General features: G+C 37.5%; 1 protein-coding gene across 1 annotated transcript in view; it reads left to right on the top strand.

The window, feature by feature from the left end:
* Positions 1–23453, top strand: part of Pdzd8 (PDZ domain containing 8) — a 57424-nt gene that overhangs the window by 28813 nt on the left and 5158 nt on the right. The window contains exon 3 of the mRNA XM_069988107.1: positions 10062–10164. Within this exon, the coding sequence (XP_069844208.1) occupies positions 10062–10164 (103 nt within the window). The remainder of the gene's footprint in view (positions 1–10061; positions 10165–23453) is intronic.

Raw genomic sequence — 23453 nt, 5'->3', positions numbered from 1 at the left:
TGAATCTGAGGATATTTCAGTCTCTTAAATAGCTATATTACAGGTGTAAGCCACCAGCCCTCGGCTACAAACATTCTTAAGATTTTGTTTTGTTATTTTGTAATTTCTCATTTGCAGTTCATCTTCTATCGTAAAGGACTTGGTGTTTGGCAAAGAAAACATACCTATTTGTAGTTAAATAGGAGGTAATTTACATAAAAAACAACTGCATAGAAGCGATTAATTTTCTTCCAGCCATGGTAGCAAAAGAAACTTAGATTACTTAGTTCCCATTATCGTTTTTTCAGAAAATTATTTTTATTTTAAAATTAACTTGTTTTGATTGACAAATTGCGTTTATCTTTTATAATGTGTTTTAAAGTATGTATATATTTTGATTTGGCTAAATTAAACTAATTAGCACATAGAATACCTCACATACTTTTTGATAACTGAGTTCTTTTTTTTTTTTTTTTGGTCAGTCATGGGGCTTGAACTCTGGGCCTGAGCACTGTCCTTCAGCTCAAGGCAAGTGCTCTACCACTTGAGCTACAGTGCCACTTCCGGTTTTCTGAGTGTTTATTGGAGATAAAGAGTTTCATGGGCTTTCCTGCCCAGGTTGGCTTTGAACTTCCATCCTCAGATCTCAGCCTCCTGAGTAGCTAGGATTACAGGCATGAGCTACCAGCGCCCGGCTTAACTGAGTTCTTAAAGAAAAAAAACATTCTGGCTCTAGAATCTAAGAAGGCTTTCTTAGGTAATCTTTTATAAGCCCTTGAATGTTGTAATGAATACTTGGGAAGCTGATTTTGTCAACTAGTTACACTTTTAAATCCAGTTGAGATTATTATTAGTGAAAGGTATGTGTGTAAAGTTTTGCTGTATGTGAAACTCTAAAGCATTGTAATTACGGTGGTCTTACTTTAGGTAGAAGATGCTAAGTATGGTCATTTCCTCACTGGATCATACTTATACTGTCCTAAAGCCTGTATATTCTCAGCAGCTTCCAGTGTGTGGTGTTATTGTTATTTTAATGGTTCCAAAATACTCACTTAAACTTTTTTATGTTAAATAATAAAAACAGGAAAAACACAGTGTTGGCATTCTGTGTTTTCAAGAATCCTTCCTTGTCTCCATTTATCTATTATCATTGTGGACACATGGGTTCCAGTTTTTCTCAATGGTTATAGTGTTTTACTGTCCTTATTTTAGTGTCTAAATATCCTCCAATTTGGCCAGTCAGAGTCTACCTTTCAAACTGGCTTCTGTGTTTTTATGACATAATCTCATCTTTTGTGTGTTAATTCATTGAGAATTTTATTACTTTCCTGCTATAGCAGACAGTTACATGTTTATATTATCTCTGCATTCCTACTAAAATCAGCTATTTTTTTTTTTTTTTGCAGTCCTGATTCATTTTAGTAGAGAGTAGTGTTAGAAACCAAGATCTGAGCATTCAGGAAATGCATGTATGTATATGTGTATGTACATACATATATTTAACACACATGATTTAAGAATCATGAGATCACTCCTGCCACTCCTCCTGGTTTCCTTCTGTGTTTTTGGTCCTTGCCCTATTTAGTATTTCATGGCTCCCAAAGATTAGCACTTGTATCTATTTACTTAATCCTAGGCTACACCTTAAATCATTTAAAACTTGATTTTTTCATACACATACAAAAAATTGCTTCATACAAATACTACAAGGAGTTCAGGATTCGTTTACAATTTTTATGACTACCCAAAATTGATAGCAATTTAGTATGTTCATAAATTTCACTCCACTGCCTTTGTACTCCATCTCCTGTTATAGCCCTTAAAGCTTCAAGTTTCTGCTGCCAAAACTGCACCCACATTCCCCTACAGACTTAACCCTAAGCTAGGCTTAGGTTGGATGTTGTCCTTATATGAGAAAAGCACAAGCTAGCAATGTGTACCTTCCAGATGCAATTTTTATTCTGTGAGAGTTTGATTGACTATATTACTGCTGTTATATGAGGTATTAGCCACTTTTGTTTTAGTGTTTTGCTTTGGTTTTCCTGTTGATTTTTATGCTGTTGTGGGAGGCTTGGGGAAGACAAACTGGACTTCGAACCCTGACATCCTTGTAGAAGAAGAAATAGTTTCACCTGATTATTACAGGCAGAAAGAAGTTCCCAATTATGGGCTGGGAAAGTGGCTCAATGGTAGAGCGCTTGCCGTGCATCCATGAGGCCCTGGGTTCGATTCCTCAGCACCACATAAGCAAAAAGAAAAAAAAAGCCGGAAGTGGTGCTGTGGCTCAAGTGGTAGAGCGCTAGCCTTGAGCTGAAGAGCTGAAGGACAGCACCCAGGCCCAGAGTTCAAGCCGCACGACCGGACCCAAAAAAAAAAAAAAAAAGTTCCCAATTATGTGATTAAATGTTTCTTTTTCCTTTTTTTAAAAATTTTTCTTTTTTAAGAACAGTTTCACGATTGTAGTTCATGCTATATTAAACTCACTGTAATCTCAGGCTAGTCTCAAATTCCAGATCTTTCTGCCTCAACCTCCTAAGTGTTGGAGTTATAGGGGTATACCACCATACTAGGCGAAATTATTTTTAAATGATAGTACTTTGTCCAGTTTCACATACTAAGTGAAACTGTCCCAAGATGAAAGTTTGATAGAAGGGAGAAATAAAAATCCTTTAGATAGCACTGTGTCATATTTTGTGAGATACGTAGTTCTTCATGGAAGACAGTATATAAAAGTTTGGAATTCATTTACTGGAGGAGTTGACTTAGATGTTATATTCACAAAATATTTCTAGTCTGCATTTGTTTGTGAATGCCCTAAGACTTGGATAGGACAAATAATGCTTCATATGCTTTAAATGTTTAATGTTAAGAATAATAATGAGGGGGGACCAAGATGGCAACGGGGCAGTAGGGAAACGTCACAGCTCCCCCAACCAAAAAGAGAGTTCAAGTTTCAATGCTTAATCTCCCCAAGAGATCAACAACAACAAAAGGACGACCACCCAGAGAAAAACAGGAGGCGGAAAAAAACTAAAAAGAAAAAGAAGAATTTCAGAACAGAGAAGCGTGAAGACCCCTCCCCCAACCTTTACTGGCCACAGGGCAGTGCGCCAAGCCACAGCCAGCCTGGCCCAGCGGGGGCTGCTGGAATCCCAGAGACACAGGGGGCTGTCTGCAGATCACCCACGCAGAAGCCGCCTGAGGTACCAGTGTCGGACCCTCTGATCCCTACAAACAGAGAAACCTCCAAGCCAGGAGCTTGCATAAAGATTCCCCCCCCCCCACCAAAGCCACTCGGCCCCTCAGCGGGAACCCCAGAGCTACACAGGACGCCCACAGAACACCAGAGCAGAAGACCTGTAAGGAACTGGTGCTGATCCAGAGAGCGCAAACAGAGACAAATCCCAGTGCTCAGAACCTGCATAGAGGCCCCTCCCCCACCCCTCGGCCTCCCCTTTGCGCAGACTGGAACAGCATCATCTGAGGCAGAGACAGAAGAGAAACACGCAGAGCCACCACCGCCCAGCCCAGCCCAGCCCACAACCACCTCAACTGAACTCTGATTGTAACAAAAACCAACGATCTACATCACACAGACACAACTAGCTCCAGGGTGAGTACCCCGCAGGGGACAATGTATCCCTCAAGGGAGACCAGAGCTGGTGGGAATCCCCAGACCTTGACCCAGACTGCCTACCCAACACCTGGACCACAGGACCCACTAAAACTGGGAACTGTTTGAGAACTCCATCAGCCCGTGGAGCACACTCAGCTGGCCAGGCTAGAGCAAGAGCCCCCCTGGAAGGGAGCTTTAATGCACAAGTCAGGAACAGCGCCCCTGGGTCAAGACACCCAACAGTGGAAGAAATTTGAACTGTGTACTCCAGGCTGCGTAACCTAGGGGGGATACACAGCAGCACAGGTCTAACCTGCGTGCCCCAGGCTGAGGGCTGGGACCAGGCCTGGGGATCTGGTGCCTGAGCAACACAACCAACTCCTCCCAACTGAAGTCAGAAGCTGAGCATATGCCTCAGCAGAAGGGAGAAAAATGGAACTGCACCCTTCTAAAGCAATGCCTGGGTAATGGAAGAGATCAAAGAAGAACTCAATAATAATGAAAACACATCACAAAGAAACTTGTAGGACACAGCAAAAGCAGTCTTGGGGGGCAAATTTATTGCCCTCAGTGCCCAGACCAAGTAAATAATCTCATGTTGCAATTAAAACAGCTAGAAAAACATGAGAAAATGGAACCTAAAGTTACTAGACGGAGACAGATAACCAAATTAAGAGCGGAGATTAATGAAATAGAGAATCGGAGAATCATAGCCAAAATTAACCAAATAAAAAGCTGGTCCTTTGAAAAAATAAACAAAATTGATGGACGATTGGCAAGATTAATTTAAAAAAGAAGAGAGGAAACCCATATTAACAGGATTAGGGATGCCACGGGAAAAATCACAACACGTACCCAAGATATCCAAACAATTTTAACGGACTACTTTCAAAAGTTATACTCTCTAAGAAAACCTGGCAGAAATGGATGCATTTTTAGAGAAATACAAGTTGCCCAAACTGAGCAAAGAAGAAGTAAATTAATTAAATAAGCCAATATCCTACAACGAGATACAGGAAGCAATCAGAAGTCTTCTAACAAAGAAAGGCCCAGGACCAGATGGATTCACAACAGACTTCTATAAGAGCTTTAAAAAAGAACTAATACCCATACTCCTCAAGCTCTTCAGAGAAAGAGGGAGCTAACCCAAACTCATTCTACAATGCCAATATCACACTCATCCCCAAACCAGGCAAAGACCCAACCAAAAAAGAATTACAGGCCAATTTCCTTGATGAACACAGATGCAAAGATCCTTAACAAAATTCTAGCTAACAGAATCCAGAAACACATTTTTAAAAAAATCATACACTACAACTAGGTAGGCTTCATCCCAGAGATGCAGGGATGGTTTAACATACCTAAGTCAGTAAATGTAATCCAACACATCAACAGAGCCAAGGTCAAGAATCACATGATTATCTCCACAGATGCAGAAAAGGCCTTTGATAAAATTCAACATTCATTCATGCTAAAAGCTCTGGAGAAAATAGGAATAGAAGGAACATTTCTTAAAACAATAAAAGCCATTTACGACAGACCAGTAGCCAATATTATACTTAATGAGGAAAAGCTACAACCAGTTCTCCTAAAATCAGGATCAAGTTAAGGATGCCCACTGTCTCCACTCCTTTTCAGTATAGTCCTGGAACCCTTAGCCAGGGCAATAAGGCAAGAAAAAGACATTAAAGGGATTGCATAGGGAAAGAAGAATTTAAACTATCCCTTTTTGCAGATGACATGATACTATACCTTCACGATCCCAAAAATTCCATCCCCAAACTCTTAGAAATCATAAATCACTTCGGCAAACTAGCAGGATACAAAATCAACCCACAAAAATCAGTCACCTTCCTGTACACTGACAATGTACAAGCAGAGAGGGAAATATAGGAAGCAACCCCATTCACAATAACCTCCCCCAAAATAAAACATTTAGGAATTAACCAAAGATGTAAAAGAACTAATGAAAACTATAAAAAGTTAAAGAAAGAAATTACAGAAGACACTGGGAAATAGAAAGACCTACCATGCTCTTGGATAGGCAGACCTAATATAGTGAAAATAGCGATACTGCCAAAATTAATATACAAATATGCAATTCCTATTAAAATCCCAATGACATACATCTCTGAAATACAGAAAACAGTCCAAAAATTCATATGGAACAACAAAAGACCTAGAATAGCTAAAACAATTCTAGGGAATAAAGACAACATGGGAGGGCTATCCATGCCGAACTTCAAACTCTACTATAGAGCCATAATAACAAAAACAGCATGGTACTGGCACAAAAACAGACCCAAAGACCAATGGAATAGAATAGAAGATCCAGAATAAATCCATATGCCTACAGTCAGCTGATATTTGACAAATATCACAGGCAGGAACTTCATGAACAGTCTCAGGGTCACAATAAATTGGAGAGAGACTCGACAAATGGGACTACCTTAAAATAAAAAGCTTCTGCACAGCTAAAGCTATTGCAACCAAGCTAGAAAGACAACCAATTGGGAAAAAAATATTTACCAGCAATATATCAGATAAGGGGTTAATATCAGTATATACAGGGAACTCAAGAAATTAATCCCTCCCAAACCTAACAAACCAATTATTAAATGGGCAAGGGAACTAAAGAGAGACTTCTCAGAGGAAGAGATAAAAATGGCAAAGAAACACATGAGGAAATGTTCACCATCCCTGGTTGTGAAGGTAATGCAAATAAAGACAACCCTGAGATACCACCTTACCCCAGTCAGAATGGCCCACATCCTCATGTCAGCCAACGACAAATGCTGGAGAGGATGTGGAGAAAGAGGAAGCCTATTACACTGATGGTGGGAATGTACACTTATACAACCACTTTGGAAAGCAGTCTGGAGGGTCCTCAGGAAGCTAAATATTGACCTCCCTTATGACCCAGTCATACCACTTCTAGGCATCTATCCTCAACAACAGGAACCAGTTTACGAGGACACATGCACCTCCATGTTTATTGCAGCACTGTTCACAATAGCCAGGATATGGAAACAACCCAGATGTCCCACCACAGACGAATGGATCCAAAAATTGTGGTATCTATACACAATGGAATATTATGCAGCCATTAGAAATGACAAAATAATGGCATTTGCAGGGAAATGGATGGAGCTAGAAGAAATCATGTTGAGCGAGGTAAGCCAAGAGCAAAGAGACAAATGGTACATGGTCTCCCTGATAAGTGGATGTTAAATCCAAAATGTTAGGTGATATGACAAAATTAACAGGACTTAAGAAACAAAGGACTTCCGCTTATCTGGTCGAATCACTACTAAATAACCCCATGCTGCTGATCACATGTATGGGTGTGTGTGTGTGTGTGTGTGTGTGTGTGTGTGTGTGTGTGTGTGTGTGTGTGTGTGTGTGTGTGTGTGTGTGTGTGTGTGTGTGTGTGTGTGTGTGTGTGTGTGTGTGTGTGTGTGTGTGTGTGTGTGTGTGTGTGTGTGTGTGTGTGTGTGTGTGTACCGGAGGGGAACCAGGAAGATGAAACAGAACTAGAGGGAATCAGGGAACAACATATAACAGCGGGACCCATCAGCTGCACTGGACATTGACCAAAATGAGCTAAGCAACTTAATGGCAATGATGGGAAGGAACAAGTGGGAAAGAGGGAACAGCTGATGCTATGCAAAACAAAAGAAATGTACATACCACCCAATGTGGAAGAAATAACTATCGCAAAGCTCATAGAACTAATAAATGTTATAGACTGTGATAGACAATTTGCTCCAGGAAAAGTTAGAATTTGTGACTTTAACTGAGCATCACTATCCCACAATACTGTGAAATTTGGGAAATTATGTAACCACTTAATCACAATAAAAAATTTGAAAATAAAAGAATAATATTAGAAACTGGGTGCTGGTGGCTTAAACCTGTAATCCTAGCAACTCAGAAGGCTAAGATCTGAGGATCACAGTTAAAAGCAACCCAGGCAGGAAAGTCCATAAGACTCTTATCTCCAATTAACCACCAGAAAATGGGAAGTGATGCTGTGGCTCAATGTGATAGAGTACTAGCGTTGAGCTCTTTTGGTCAAGCCCAGCAAATATTTCTGATATTTTAATGATTTTTTCTTAAGAATCATTTGACTTAAATTATCCTGAGGGTGGAGGGTGGCAGGTGTACTGAAGCTTGAACTATGCAGGTGTTCTGCACCGAGCCATGCCTCCAGTCCTTTTTTTTTTTGCACTGGTTTTTAGATAGGATTTTACTTCCTGATAAGCATGCATTTGGATTGTGATCTACCTACTTTATGCTTCTTGTTGTAGCTGATGACAGGTCCCACCGCATACCTACCTATTCTTTGAGAAAGGGGTCTTACAAATATGCCTGAGCTAACCTCCAAATCCTGACCCTGCTGACTAACCTCCCCAGAGGCTGAGATTGCAGGTTGGAACTACTAGCCCCTGGCTTTTTCTTTTATAGAGTCTGTTATCAAATGACTATATCAGGTAAAAATCATTTTTACATTTTATTGAAATATACAATCTTGTCATAATACTTGTTTATAATAATAGGAAGTCAAGAATTTGTTATTTACTTTTCATTGTTTAGTTGAAGAGTTTATTCTTTCTGGGGACTGAGCCCTTATCCAAATGCATGGTTAGCATCCCATCCTCTGGATTGTCTTTTTATTGACATGATGGTGCCCTTTGGAGAACAAAAACAAATTAAATATTACTATTTATTAACATACGTGGTTAATGCATGGTGGTTATGCATTTTGTGTCAAGCCAAATAAACCATTGCCTAGTCCTAGGTCAGAAAGTGTGTGTGTGTGTGTTTGTATGTGATCCTGAGCCTTGGATTGTGGCCTTATGCTTGCTTGGTTGACATTCTGCCACTTGAGCCACATCCCCAGCCCTACTTTTGCTCTGGCTGACCTCTACACATGATCCTTCAGCTCCCAGCCCCATGAACAGCTAGGATTACAAATGTAGCCACAGGCACCTAGCCAAAATTATTTTTACTGTGCTTTTTTTAAAAAGGGTTTTATAGTTTTAATGCTTACATTTTGGTCTATAGTCATGTTTAATTAGTTTTTGTTATGCTCTGTATTCCTATTTTAAGATGCACTTTTTAAAATACTATGAAAAATATGGAATAACTTATGGTTTCAAGGAGAATTCTACTCTCTCATTTCTGCCTCCTGAGTATTTAGTGAGGAGTTGGAGGCTGGTGTACTGCCTTGCTGTATGTGAAGACACTGAGGTAGTTTATTTGTTGAACAGATGGTGGCAGCAGAGCTTTAGTGAATACAAATTCTAATTCTAAACTTCATATGGTAAAATTATGAATCTTCTTAATTTGTTTGTCTTCTTTTGGGTAATATGGCGATTAAACTACTTTGAGGTTTCTTTTAAGATTTTTAAGAAGTATTGAAATTTAGGGATTTTTTTTTCTGTTAATGTGTTCAGGCTTCTGTTTCTAAGTCCAGTTAGTGAGATAGGGACATGATTTTCTTGAAATTGTCAAACTTAGGACATGATTTTCTCAAGTTCCTCTAATGTATTTTTGTCAGTTTTGTTCCATTATCTCTTACCCATCATCCTTCTGTAGAGATAAATTAATGGAGTAAAAGTCAAAATGTAGATTAATGCTAACTCATGCTTATTCCTGAAACAAGTGGGCAGATACAGCCTGCCCACTTGTGCATAGATAGTATATAAATGGGAAAAGCCTTGCTTTTCTTCAGTAAAGAACTTTTATATTATCTTAAAATTGGACCTCACATGTCCTTTTAAACCTGAATTATAATAACACAATTAGGTAATACCATTATTCAGTTGTTTTCAAGATAATAATGGAAATAATGAACATTTTTGAGAACTTACTGTTTGCTAGCTCATATACTGCCTTGTGTATATTGCCTTCTTTTGGTCTCAAAATATTTCTCAAGTAAGTACTGTTTTGCCCCAATTTTCTAGAATGAGAAATGGGTTTAGAAAACTTAAGTAAAGTGCCTAGGATTACATTAGGGAATGGTATGTGTGTATATGTGTGTGTGTTTTCATTCATAAGCACTTGTACTTCCCTATGTTTAATTTTTACAGGTAGCGTCCTATATATAACACTCAGAAACTTATTTCTTTTAAATTTACAGCCTGTTTTGCAAATCTTAGATCTTGCTTACTACATAGAAAAATTTGACCAATTTCTTTAGTCATGAATAGATAACATCCCACTATTTAAATTAATATTCCTATTTGTTTGACTTTACTGAAAAGTAGAATATCACCTAATCACATGTAATTTTAAGTTTTGCTTCACTTTTCCACTAGAGGGTGTAACAAGTGTATGATTTAATTTTTTCAATTTCTAAAACTGGGGTAGTAATAGAATACTATAGTCTTACTATAATGATGAAGAAAATTTTTTCTGTGTAGAATTGGCATAATAGTCTTCTTCGGTTTTTGTATTGCAGGTTACTCATTTTTGGATCCTATGACAGAGAAGCAAATGTTCATTGCACACTTGAGCTAAGCAGTGGTGTTTGGGAAGAAAAGCAAAGGAGTTCTATTAAGACGGTATTTGCATAGTTTTACATTTATTTGTATAAACTTTTTACTCTTCAAGCATGTTTTTATAAATATTTCTATATTCCTAGTTATTGTTGGCCCTAAGCAGTTATAAATAATTATGTCTTGTTAGCAGTACATCAGTAATATAATAAATCACATGAAACTAGTTAATATTCAGACTGCATAAGAAACAATGTATGACCAGTTTTCCTTTTAGAGTTTTAAAATTTGATTTAGATACGGGATTAGAAGGAAATAATTTTACTAAACACCTTACAAGGCATGTGAATTCATAGCATTCATTCAAAATACATTTTCATTGATTCAAAATTCAGCAGTATGTTTTGAGTACTTATTGCTAAGCACTCTTCCTTTAGCTGAGTTAACTGAGACAAGAAGAGACTATTGCTGTGGTACTGACGGGGTTGCAAGGTGGCATAGGGAAGAAAACAGAGGGAAATGAATTACACTTTATATGATAAAATGAATAAAGCAAAAAAAAAGTGAGTATTATTTCCCAGGGATAGACAAATATTACCAAGAAAGCAGGGTTATGACCAAGGAGTTAGAAGTTAAGACAAATGATGCTTTTTAGATTTGGGAAAATGGGGGAGCTTCTCTACAGAGATGGCACTGGTTCAGGCTTGCCAAAATAACAGGACAAGCTAGGTGCCAGTGGCTCACATTTATAATCCTAGCTTTTCAGGAGGCTAAGATTTGAGGATCGAGGTTCAAAGCCAGCCCAGGCAGGAAAGACCATGAGACTCTTATCTCCAGTAAACCACTCAGAAAACCAGAAGTGGTGCTGTGGCTCAAGTGGTAGAACACTCACCTTAAGCTGAAGAGCTGACAAAAATAAAGTTGAGAGAAAGAAAGAAAGGGAAGGAAGGGAGAGAGGGAGGGAGGGAGGGAGGGAGGGAAGGAAGGAAGGAAGGAAGGAAGGAAGGAAGGAAGGAAGGAAGGAAGGAAGGAAGGAAGGAAGGAAGGAAGGAAGGAACAAGCAAACAAGCACCCCCAATGAAATTTGAATTTCAGGAAAACAATAACTGTTTAGTATATATATATGTCTCAGAATTTCAGGGTAACAGTCAAAATGCTGCTAAGTCTTTAATGAGAAATTATGGAGTATTTTTGTGAGTGGTCCTTTGACTTTTGAATTGTTTCTAATTTCTTGATATTATAATGAGCATCTGTACTTAAAAATTGGGTGGCATAAAATTCTCTTTAGAAACTGAGCTATTTTGATCATAATGAAGTTGGAAGAAATAAAATTAAACTGACAAGGGAATATGGGCTCACTCACAGGGTTTAGAGTTCTCTCTCACAAGTAGTGAGTGCTGTTAAATATTTTGAATATGGTAGTGACATGGTCAAAATAGAAGTATAAGCTGGATGCTGATGGCTCATGCCTGTAATCCTAGCTACTCAGGAGACTGAGCTCTGAGGATTGCAAGTCAAAGCCAGCCTGTCAGAACTGTCTCCAAGACTGTTTATCCCCAATGGACCACCAAAAAGCTATAAGTGTAAACCTGTGCCTTCAGTGGTAGAGTGCTAGCCTTGAGTGAAATAGCTAAGGGACAGTGCCCAGGCCCTGAGTTCAAGCTCCAGTGCTCACTCCTTTCCCCCAAATACACAGAAGTATAAGGAAGATTTCCTTAAGCAATTTAAGCAGTTCCTCAGAGGAATAAAACATCAGTTTGAATGTAAGTGCTATAACTACATAAAAAAGCATTATTGTTTTGTCTGGGTAAATTTTTAACTTAAATTTGAATTGTTCATAACTTTCCATTGCTGTTGGCATTTTCAACCTCCCTTATTTTAGTGCAAAGATCTCATGAGATTAGACAGCTTTAATACCTTACAGCAAACGTTAGTAAGATTTTAATCTTGAGTCATTAGCTTAGATCTTAGCGTATGTCACAGGTAGTTTTCAAGAATGAGTTCAAGATTACTAATTACATATGGTGTTGAAAATGTCAACTGTGAGTTGTTACCGACATTATACTGCAAATATCTGAATTTAATAACCCTAGGGAAGAGAATTACTGTGTTTTTTAAGGCAATATAAAACATCAGGGAATAGGACTTGATACTTTGGGATACATTGCAAATTTGAGTTGAAAAATATTGCATTGTTAAAAAAATAAGTGAAAACCTTTGAATTTAGAAGCTGCCTTTGTGATAGACCTTCTTTACATTAAATGTTTTTAAATGGTGACATTTGTTCAGTGAATTAGTCACTAATTGTAGTGTATGTGAAAAAAGAAAGAAACGTAATTTCTTCCATAGTCTATGCTCCTTTTTAAAGCATTCCATTGCTGCAACTAAAGAGCCTAGTTTCCTTCTCCATCATCCTTAGCGTCAGGTTTTGTTCTGATGATTGCATGATGTCTAATGCACCTCTGAGTATCCATCTTTCAAGAAAAAGGATAAGATATAAGGGCAGTCCAAAGGCATATGTCAGCCAGGTTTTAATCTTACATGCTTTTCTGGAAGTTCCTCCCAGGAATTTCCACCTAACATCTCACTGGCCAGATCTGGGTCATACAACAGAATGAAATATAAAAAGACATTTTTTTCTAAAAGTAGAAAACAAGAAAGAAGAATGGAGTTGAGAATGGCTTTAAGTGGCCAGGCCCCAAGGAAACAATTAAAGTCTATTTTTCATGGCTTTTTATTTTCAAGGAAATTTTGCCATAATTGGAATATAAGGATTAAACAAAAAAGTGTCATATGTTTCCCCCCATCGCAGAAGTTTAAATTTCATGCTTACCTGTCTTGTTCGCTCAGTTAGGGCTCTCCCATTTGACCCAGGCCTCCAGCCTGACTCTTTGCTCGTTATTTTTGGAGATAGGTTATTTTGAAGTCTCAAAGACTTCATTGCCCAGACTGATTTTAAACTGCCATCCTCCAGATCTCATCCTCATGAGTAGCTATGATTACAGGCATGAACCACCAGCATCCAGTAAAAAAAATAATTTACCACATGGCCTACATAATGCCTACTTTAAAAATACCTAAAAATGCAAGAAAAGTTTGGAGGAAACGCATATATTCATGTCAGTGCCCCACTTAACTTATTTGTAAAATAGGATGAATTAGGTACTTGTTCATTCTTTAACAATAAATAAGGAATGATTCATCAGAATTCCATAAAATATAATAGGTATAAATAAGAGAGACATTAGGCTTTAACAACAACAACAAAAATAGAGGGCCATTTTGCAAGAGATGGTTTAGCTAATGCTAAAAACGCTTACTGCACGAAAAAGAGAATTCCATTTGTGATTTAAGTCCCCTGCAATATTCAGTTTTAGTGGTGACAATTTACTCATTTTCACTAAGGAATATATTTAAGGAGTTTTCATATTTTGTAAGTTTCAGGCCAAAATATTTTGTTAATAAGCTATTATGAAACAACTATGTATCTATATAAGTGGTAGTGCTGATCAATTAAATTAATATGACATATTAACACACAGTAACCCTTCCTTCTTATCTGAGATTTCCCTTTCTAAAATTTTCAGTTACTCATAGTCAACAAGAATGGTTAGTAAATTATGATGACATGTTTTGAGAGAAGGAGGGCAGGGCAGAGACCATATTCACCTAATTTTTATTATAGCATATCATTCTGCTAATATTTTATTTGTTAATATTCATATTTTATTGTTCCTAAGTGATAAATTAATTGTTATCACTGATAGGTATGTGTGGGAAAAATATAATGCTATAAATCTGTGGTTGGGTCCATTATATAGTTACAGGCATTAACTGGAGATCATGGACTATATCCCCTGCAGAAAAGAAGAGATTACTTAAATTGTTATTGTGTGTAAAGCAGACAGATTACATAAATGTCACATTAGCACACATTCTTTCAAAGAGGACCATCCCAAATCTTGACCTTTCCTGCTCCAAGTTTTCCTCACCATCAATTACAACTGGCTTTAGGCATCCAGTCTAAAATAGGTTGGTTATTAGTGCATTAATGCATCATTTTCTTTCCCTCCCTTTGTTACTATTTTTGAATATTCTGTCTGTGCCTGTCTTCTACCATTTATCCACCAAGGCACCCGATTTTTCAAACTGATTTTTCTAATCTTTGTCTGTCTTAGAATGTTTGATGCCATTTGGGAAGAAGAGAAGGCATGAAGAAAATGGGGTATGGAACTTGTGAATCTGGGGGTTGTGTGGTAGGTTTGGGGGCCAGTGTAACAAGCATGCAGATGTTCTTTTGGTCTGAACAGTAAAGGGGTATAAGGAGTTTTGATTTAAAAAAAAAAAAACAACCAAAAATCCACAACCACTTGTGGTTTCTTTTTGTAGTGCTGGCAATCAAACCTAGGGCCCTATGCATACTGAACGTGCGCTCTGCAACTGAGCTCGTCTCTAACCCTATTGATACTGACCATATTCCCTTTCCTTCTAGCTATCACACTCTTCATTCAGACACTTGATAGCAAATACCACTTGTAAAGACCAGGATGCTTTCTGCAGTTAGAGATAGAAGGTTAAAATCCAAACAAGGCACAGAGCCCAAAGTTCAAAGCTTCTTAGCAAACTTCAAAAAAAATGCAAACAACATTGGCATAAAGATGTCACTCTCAAACAGTAAACATTAATGTTAATTTTGTCCTATTTTGAAATGGAGAAGAAATTGCAGGGGAAGCTTCTGAGTCTCTTCTATAGAGTAGATGGGTGGAACAGAGATACTAGAACAGTTATCTGCTCAGTATAAAGCAAAGAAAGAACTACCTCATGTTTTATGTAGCCCAATGTGCAGGTACCAGAGATAGCTCTGGTTATGGACTATTACCTCTAATTAACCAACAAAAAGCTGGAGGTCAGGAGGTGTGCCTTATGTGGCCAACTTTGAGTCAAAAAGCCAAGCAAGAGTGAAAGGCCCTGAGTTCAAGCCCCTGTACTGACACACAAAAGGAAGGGAAGAAAAGGGGGAAGGGAGTTACTTTGGAATTGAGATAGGGAAAGATTTAAAATTACAGGGAGATTTGATTTAAATGTAGAAGCCTTTCACCAAGCTTCCATTTCTTGATGCTCCAGCCCTTGACCTTTACTAATACCATCCCCTACCCACTCCTTGTCATTCCAGTCCAGGTTGGTAGTGTCTTCTTACTCTTGCTAAAATGTCTTTTCCTCCCTGTCTGCTATTCCATACTTCATTCTTCTGTCACCAATATACATTTCCATTTAAGAGTCTTGTGTGTCCAAATACTCAATTGTTTTCCCTTTCCTGATCAGTGACTATAACATCAGTCCTTATTTCCTCTGGGAAACTTGTTCTTAAGTAGTACAAATATCCCTAGTAAATACTTGTTACAGTGGTATTTTCATGGTAATTTGATCAAAGTTATCTCCAACAATATCTTCCATTTTAGCAGGTACCATACTTGTCTTTGCTCTGCATATTCAATAAATGTTTCTAGGAAGACAGCCTATCAAGACTCTTTCAGACCTTCAGAGTTTTGTATGACTTAGTATACTTTTGTCTCCTCCCCCCCTTTAAGGCTCTGTCTAACCCATTTTAACCAAATAAAAATCTTAGGGTGAAGATATCCACCAAAGGAGATTCGCTGCTTAATATTACCTTTGCAAAAAACCTGGAAGGCTTTGTTTTTATTTTTTGATGGTTCTGGGATTTGAACTTCAGGCGTCTCAATTACTTAGCTTTTTTGATCAATTGGCACACTACCACTTGAGCCATACTTTACCCTAGCTTTTTGCTTATTAGTTGGAGATAAAAGTTCATAGACTTTTGTGTTCAAGCTACCGTCCTCAGAATCTTAGCTTTCTGAGTAGCCAGAATTACAGTTTTGAGCTGCTGACACCTGTCAAAAACATGTTTTAAAGTGAGAATCTTGGTTTATATATCTAATACTACTAATGGTGTAAGTATTTCTGGATTATTAAAAGTATCAAAAGAACTTCTTAAGTATGTATGTTATTTAGTGTAGACTAAATAAAATGAATTGGTACAATCTAAAATTATACTGGCTTTACTTCTCTTTTAGTTTTGGAGAATTTTTAAAGTCTTGATGAGTACAACAATGTTCATATTTGCCCACATAGTGTTTCATGTTCACAAAAAGAATTTAAAAGACCTCCCTAAAGAACTCTGATTTCAAGTAAGAACATCTGAGATGGGCAAACTTATAAATAAATAAAGGCTGGATACCTCAGAGTTGGCATTTGTGTGTGCTTACTTAAGGCCAGATGCCTTTCAGGTAACATTTTGGTGTGCCTATTTAGCCATTTGCCATTTACAGTTTTAATCTTACCAAAAGGAAGAGAAAGATTTAAGCAAATAAAGCTTTTTTGAAAATGTCAGTTTTTATGAAAACTCTGGTTTAGTTCAATTTGATAGTGCTTGTGAATACAGTAGGGACTCAGTGAAATTTTAACCATGTATAATGTTTTATAATTTGGCTTAGATAGACTAAATGCCTTTGAGCTTTAATAGTAAATCCTAGGCAACTTCCACTCTTAAAGTTCATCTTAGTTAAAAACGGGATATTGATTTTCTTTCTGTCACAGCATTTCTTACTTTTAGGATGATTACAAAATCCGTGAAAAGAGTAGGAGCTTAATGTTAAAATACAGAGGCATAAACTCTCCAAATCAAATCAGTAAAAGGCAGTTTAGGTAGAGAAACTAAATATGAAGGATGTCATTTTATGACCCTTCATTTCAAGGGACCATGAGCTTAGATTACTGTGTACATCAAATATTGGTATTAACATATGGATACAATAGTATGAGCATATTGAGTACCCAGTGAGTTGCCCAAGTTGGTTTTTAACTTGTGTAGAATGAGAGCCTCTTTTGCTTCTTCCTTCTGTCTCCTCAAAACTCCAGTCTTTCTGGCTTCTGCTCTCCAAAATGACTCCCTTCCTAGAAGTATCCAAAGCCACAATGATTCTATTCCATTTCCCTTGTTACCATTTGGTTCAAAGTTTCATTGCCATTCACCTCTACTACTTAAGCTCTTTGTCTCACCAAATCATCCTTGACTTAACCCACTGATCAGTAAACATCACTGACTACCAACTATGCCACAGGTATTGTAAAGAAGAATTAGATGGGTTTAAGGACTTTCACTAAAGTCATGTTGTCAACCCGTAGTCTAGTTAAGACTCAGATCCTGCTCCAAGTCACCTAAAGAAGTATTCTGATGAGATTAACGAACATTTTAAAAGCCTCCATGGCTATATTGTCTTGGGGAGTCACTTCTGTCACCTAGTATTTGAAACACTCTGTAACATAGTCCAATATTTTATTCGTGTTCTAGGTTAAAAGTTCTTTTTTAGCTTTCAAGCAGGGAAAGGGAAGAACAGCAATAGCAGTACTTAATTCGCATTCTCATTAAATTAGTCTTTTTATTTTTTCCATAAAGTATTGTCCATTTTTCCACACAATATTAAATGTGAGTAGAGTTTATACTGGGTTTGGGGAACAGACATGTTTCCCATATGTAAATTATTTCTCACTATTGGATTGGAGTAGACAGATAGTTGATTGGATATCAAAGTTGTTTATACATAAATATGCTCTGTACTAGAGAGATAAGAATGTCTTATTAATTGCTATAAATAAGACCACTTCTAGGTAATGCATTAAACTTCTTTAAGGGTTATCCAGTAATTATTGGCTTGTGTACAGATGGCTTGTTTTCTAAATGGATGATGTGTGAGTTAGCATTCATAAATTGATTACCAGTTAGAATGTTCTTAGTACACTGAAGTCAAAAAAAAAAATTAAGCATCAGGAGGAAAGAAAGCCTCCTTAAGCAGATCTTTCCCATTTTTCATAAAATTGGATTTGCTCTCCAGCACTGCCAAAATATTTTTTTTGATTGTTGGTTCTTACCACTATATTGTTAAGCTACATTGATTTTTACCACTATATTGTGAAACTATCGTGTTTTTCTTAACCTATTTGAAAAAACAAGTTGTAAAATATAGCATAAAGCCCAAATAAAGTGTTAAACTTCAAAGTGCAACAAAAGGTGAAATAACAACACTGAAAATACAAAACCAAGAACAATAGATTAAACAAACTCCATTCCAGCCTTTTGGTAGTCATTATAACTTTCAAACTTGAGGAAACATGTATATTTTAAGAAAATCGGCTATTTCTATAAGAAAAACTTTTTTAAGGAAATTAGTGTGGGCTATTTTTCCCCATTCAAAACAACTGAAGAAGACTGCAAAAGTAAACCATAGATAGAACTAAGTTTTCAATGAACTTTATAAACATATACTCATCACATACAGAATGTACATGTATATTCTTCAAAGAATAAAACCAGGTCATTTGTTTTATAACTTGCCTTCTTCACTAGTTAACACTATCCTGAGGGCATGCTTCTATGTCCATGTATATACATACTCATCCCTTTTATGTCTGAGTGATATTGCATACCTTCATTTACTTAACTACTCACTTATTTTGATAGTCATTTAGAGTTTTTTTTCTATTTTTGATTACAGATTTAATGAAATCTGTAATTAATGTGCATATACACATACATATTTATCCCTTAAATCATGATTTGGCACACCTTCTCCATAAATACTTCGGGCACAACTACTTGATTCTGCAGTTTAAGTTCTAATGCTGCTGTGGACAATACGTTGACAAGTGCGCATGCTTACTTTCTAATAAAAATCAACCCATCGGTTATAACTTGCTGATTTAAATAGTTCCTTTATGGAAGTGGCGCTGTGGCTCAAGCGGTAGAGCGCTTGCCTTGAGCTGAGGAGTGCAGGGATAGTGCCCAAGCCTAGAGTTAAAGCCCCATGACCGCCAAAAAAAAAAAAAAAGTTCCTTTATATGCAAAAATAACAGGCTAATAATGATACTTTCAAACTTCATTCCCCGTAGGATGAGATAATATTATGCCAGGGTTAATTGTTAATTTTCTAACGTGGATCTTTATAATATGATTGTGTAAGAGAATAGTTTTGTCAGGAAATACTCCAATATTTGGACAAAAGGAGCATACATAATATTTTTCAAATGATTCAAGGGAAATATGACAGAGAAAACTAATGTAAAATGTTTGTCAGAAAGTAAGGATTAAGAGATAAAGTGGAAATCTTTAAGTTTTTGCAACTTAGTATTAGCTTAAAATTATTTCAAGATAAAAAAGTTGTTTATCTTAGCAGACATTAGTTGTACAAGTGGGTAGAGAACGTATTGTGACACGTCCTCCCATATACAGATCAGAGCCAGCCCAGGCAGGAAGTTCTGTCAGATTCCTATCTCCAACAAACCACCAGAAAACCAGAAGTAGAACCGTGGCTCAAATTAGTAGAACACCAGCCTTGAGCAAAAGAGCTCAGTGACGGTGCCAAAACCCTGAGTTCAAGCTCCACAACTGACATACACAAACAAATACTTTAAAAAATGTAATGCTATCTTTGGTTGGTGCCTGTGGCTCACACCTGTAATGCTAGCTACTCAAGAGATTTGGTTGGAAACCACCCAGAAAAGTCCTTGAGACTCTTATTTCCAATTAACTACCAAAAAAGCTGGAAGTAGAGCTGTGGCTCAAGTGGGAAAGTGCTAGCCTTGAACAAAAAAGCTCAGGGACAACATCCAGGCCCTGAGTTCAAGCCCCTAAAAGTCTTCTGTTTCCTGAGTAAGGTATGAATCACCCTGCAGAAGTGGAGTAATACTATGTAAAGGTAAAGGCTCCTTGGTGATTCAGAATAAGGCTTATTTCTGTTTGACAAAGGAATAAAAAAGAGCAAGAGTGTGCCACTTATTTCTTCCATAACCTCAGCCTTTGCTTGCTTTTCTTGGCTTTTTGTTTCAACAAATTTAAATTTGTTTCAACTCAAAACAATAGAGACTTCAATCAGATCTAAAAAGGAAAAATGAAGAAACCTGAGTTTTTTTGTAAGGCAATCATTCAAATGTTAATTAGATTCCTATCAGCCTTTTGAACTTCCTCAAAGGATCATTTTTAATTCCTTAGATCTCTATATTAATTGTACTTGTGTAATGGAGTTTACTTTTTCAGTGTATTTCTAGATCTTGTCTCTTTGTGACCAAAGAATGAAGTCCCAATTTATCAGTTGCTTTAGAGACTTGTTATCTGATGGCTGAGCTAATATTTTTTTTTTTTCGGGGAGTGGTGGGCAGTGCTGGTGTTTAAACTCTGGACCTTGAACTTCTTAGGCAGGCATTCTACCACTGAATCTCACTTCTAGCCTTTTTTTGGGGGGCGGGGGGGGGTTGTTTTGCTTTGGAGTTTTTTTTGTTTGTTTGTTTGACCCTACTTGTTTTTTGAGATAGGATTTTACTTCCAGTCCCAGGATTTCTCTTGAAGTACAGTCCTTCAGGTTGTCTCATGAACTTTTCTGCCCAGGCTAGCCTTGAACTATGATCCTACACTGATCTCAGCCTCCCAAGTAACTAGAATTGCAAGCATGAGCCACTGGTACCTGGTTGCCAAGCTGGTATTCTGTTTTGAGGAGCCTTCCTTGGATTTTTACCCAGAAGTCTTAAGGGAAAATTATGCAAGTGTCTATATTGTGCTAGACATCTGTGCCCAGTTTCATTTGATTGTGACAAAAACTGTGTGGTAAATAGGGTTAACCTCTTTGCTGTGGTGGTTTTGATATGGCTTCAGTATGTCTCCAAAGATTGTTATGTTGTAAACTTGGGTCTCCATCTTGGCAATGTGGAGATGATGAACTTTTAAGACATGGTCCTAGTGAGGAGTCCTTAGGTCATAGAGCTGCCTTCAGAAGGCATTGGGGTAACTCCCGAGTGACCCTGTAATTTGCAAGTGGGGGAGCCCAGTCCCTGAATCATACTCTGGCTTCCTGTTTGGCTATGTGATCTTTATCCTACACATATTCCCACTATAAAGAATATCTACTCTGGGGTCCTTACCAGAGGCTGATGCCAGTGCCCAGATGCTTTAAACCTCCCAACTGAACTCATTAAACCTCTCTTAGGGGAGGGGACAGTTCTGAGGTTTGAACTCAAGGTTTCTTTCCCTCCCTCCCTCCCTCCCGCTCTCCCTCTCCCCCCTCCCCCTCCCCCCCCTTCTCTCGTCAGTTGTGAGGCTTGAACTCTGGGCCAGGGCATTGTCCCTGAGCTCTTCAGCTCAAGGCTAGTGCTCTACCACTTGAGCCACAGTTCTACTTCTGGTTTTCTGGTGGTTAATTGGAAATGAGAGTCTCATGGACTTCCCTGCCCGGGCTGGCTTTGAATCAAGATTCTCAGATCTCAGCCTTCTGAGTAGCTAGAATTACAGGTGTGAACACCAGCTCCCAGCTCTTATTTCTTATTAGTTAGCAGATCATTTTCCCTTACTTAGCTTGCAAGTTTAAGAACTGTTGTAGTCTATACCTTTATGAATTAAACTTTAATGAAAGGTCTTTGAGAAGTCCTATGGAAGTTGTTAGAAGTGTTTTTTTTGTTTGTTTGGGAGGTTTTTTTTGTTTTGTTTTTTGCCAGTTCTGGGCTTGAACTCAGGGCTTGGGCACTGTCCCTGAGCTTCTTTTGTTCAAGGCTAGTGGTAGAGACACTTGAGCCACAGTGCCACTTCTGGCTTTCTCTGTTTATGTGGTACTGAGGAATCAAACCCAGGGCTTCATGAATGCTAGGCAAGCACTCTACCACTAAGCCACAATCCCAGCCGTTAGAAGTTTTTTATGCTGAGAAATAAAAGCAAGATAGCTATCCTGTATTTTAGAGTTGTTCTTTCTTATAGCTGATTCTCTACCACTTGAACCATGACTTTAGTACAATTGTACTTTCTATGAAAAAGATGGTGTAATCACATGTGTATTTATATGAACCTTCATAGCTGCTAAGAGAGTTCCAAAGAAGGCATCTAATAGATAATCTTTATTCTGTAAGAATGATAGAACTGATGGAAGATGATCAAGAATCATGTACCTTGGAAGCAAAGTATAGATTGTAAGCAGTTGAGGGTTTGGTGAAATATTTTAGCTTGGAAATATTTTAGTTTGCATCTTTTTTTTTCCTTTTCTGGAAATGAAACCAGGATGTTGTACTTGCTATGCAAGTACTTTGCCACTGAGCTACATACCAGCCCTAGCTTGTACCTTTGATGATGGTAAAACAGCCAGTGTTTAGAAATAGATTGATAACAGGATGATCATTCAGAGACTCCTTATTTCATTTCTCTATGGTTTTTTTTTTCCATTCTTGAACCTACAAGGTTTTTTTTAAACATCTTGGAATTATGGTTTATAGAAATAACATTGTAAACAGAAATTGAGTAAGACCTAACAATTCTCATTAATCTAGATGTTTCTTGTATTACCTTATGCCTGGTGTGTTTGGAAGGAAATAAGAGAATAAAGATGAATAAGAACATATGCTTTTTCTTGTGACTCATTTAACCTAATATAGATTGAGTAAGGGAGTACATCTCTAAAGGATAGGGATAATAAACTAGGTAATCTAGCCTACATCTTCAACAACCTTATTGCTTCCCATTGAGAAGTCATAGACATAAGAAAAATATTGAAGACATGGTATTTTATTTTAATCAGTGTTTTGAATGAGAACAAATAGCATATTTTTTAATTGACAGATGATGTTAATCTGGGGATCTATATTACTGATAAATTGGGTGATAGGTGACATTTATTTAAAAAAACAATGATTTGAGTCCATTTGAACAGAGTACCATATTAATTGCTAATTCTAGAAAATGTAAACAAACTCTTTTCCTTTACTTCCCTCCAAACAAAAAAGTTAAATAATACAGTAACCCTTTCAAATCTTCAGAGAACTAGTTCCTCCCCGACTCAGCCAACAGATGCTTAAGTTCCTTAATATAAAATGGCATAATATTTACACATAACCTATGCATATCCTCCTGTGTGCTTTAAATGATCTCTAAATTGCTTAGAATAATAGTAAATGCAATATAATTTTCATACTGTGTTGTTTAAAATATAATGACAAGGAGAAGTTCATACATGTTTGACACATATATTTTTGGAACATTTTTTATATATTACGGGTTGAATATGTAGATTCAGAAGGAACAGTTATATACCATTCAAAGTGGTTTCTAGCTGGGCACCAGTGGCTTACAGCTGTAATCCTAGCTACTCAGGAGGCTGAGATCTGAGGATTATGGTTCAGAACCAGCCCAGGCAGAAAGTCCATGAGATGCTTATCTCTAAATACCAAAAAAACAGAAGTGTAGCTATAGGTCAAGCTATAGAGTGCTAGCCTTGAGCAAAAAAGAGCTCAGGGACAGTACCCAGGCCCTG

The sequence above is a fragment of the Dipodomys merriami genome, unplaced genomic scaffold (genome assembly GCF_024711535.1).
Source record: "Dipodomys merriami isolate MVZ:Mamm:240054 unplaced genomic scaffold, mDipMer1.0.p SCAF_35, whole genome shotgun sequence".
Classification (NCBI taxonomy): domain Eukaryota; kingdom Metazoa; phylum Chordata; class Mammalia; order Rodentia; family Heteromyidae; genus Dipodomys; species Dipodomys merriami.
This window is presented reverse-complemented; position numbering and strand designations above follow the sequence as displayed.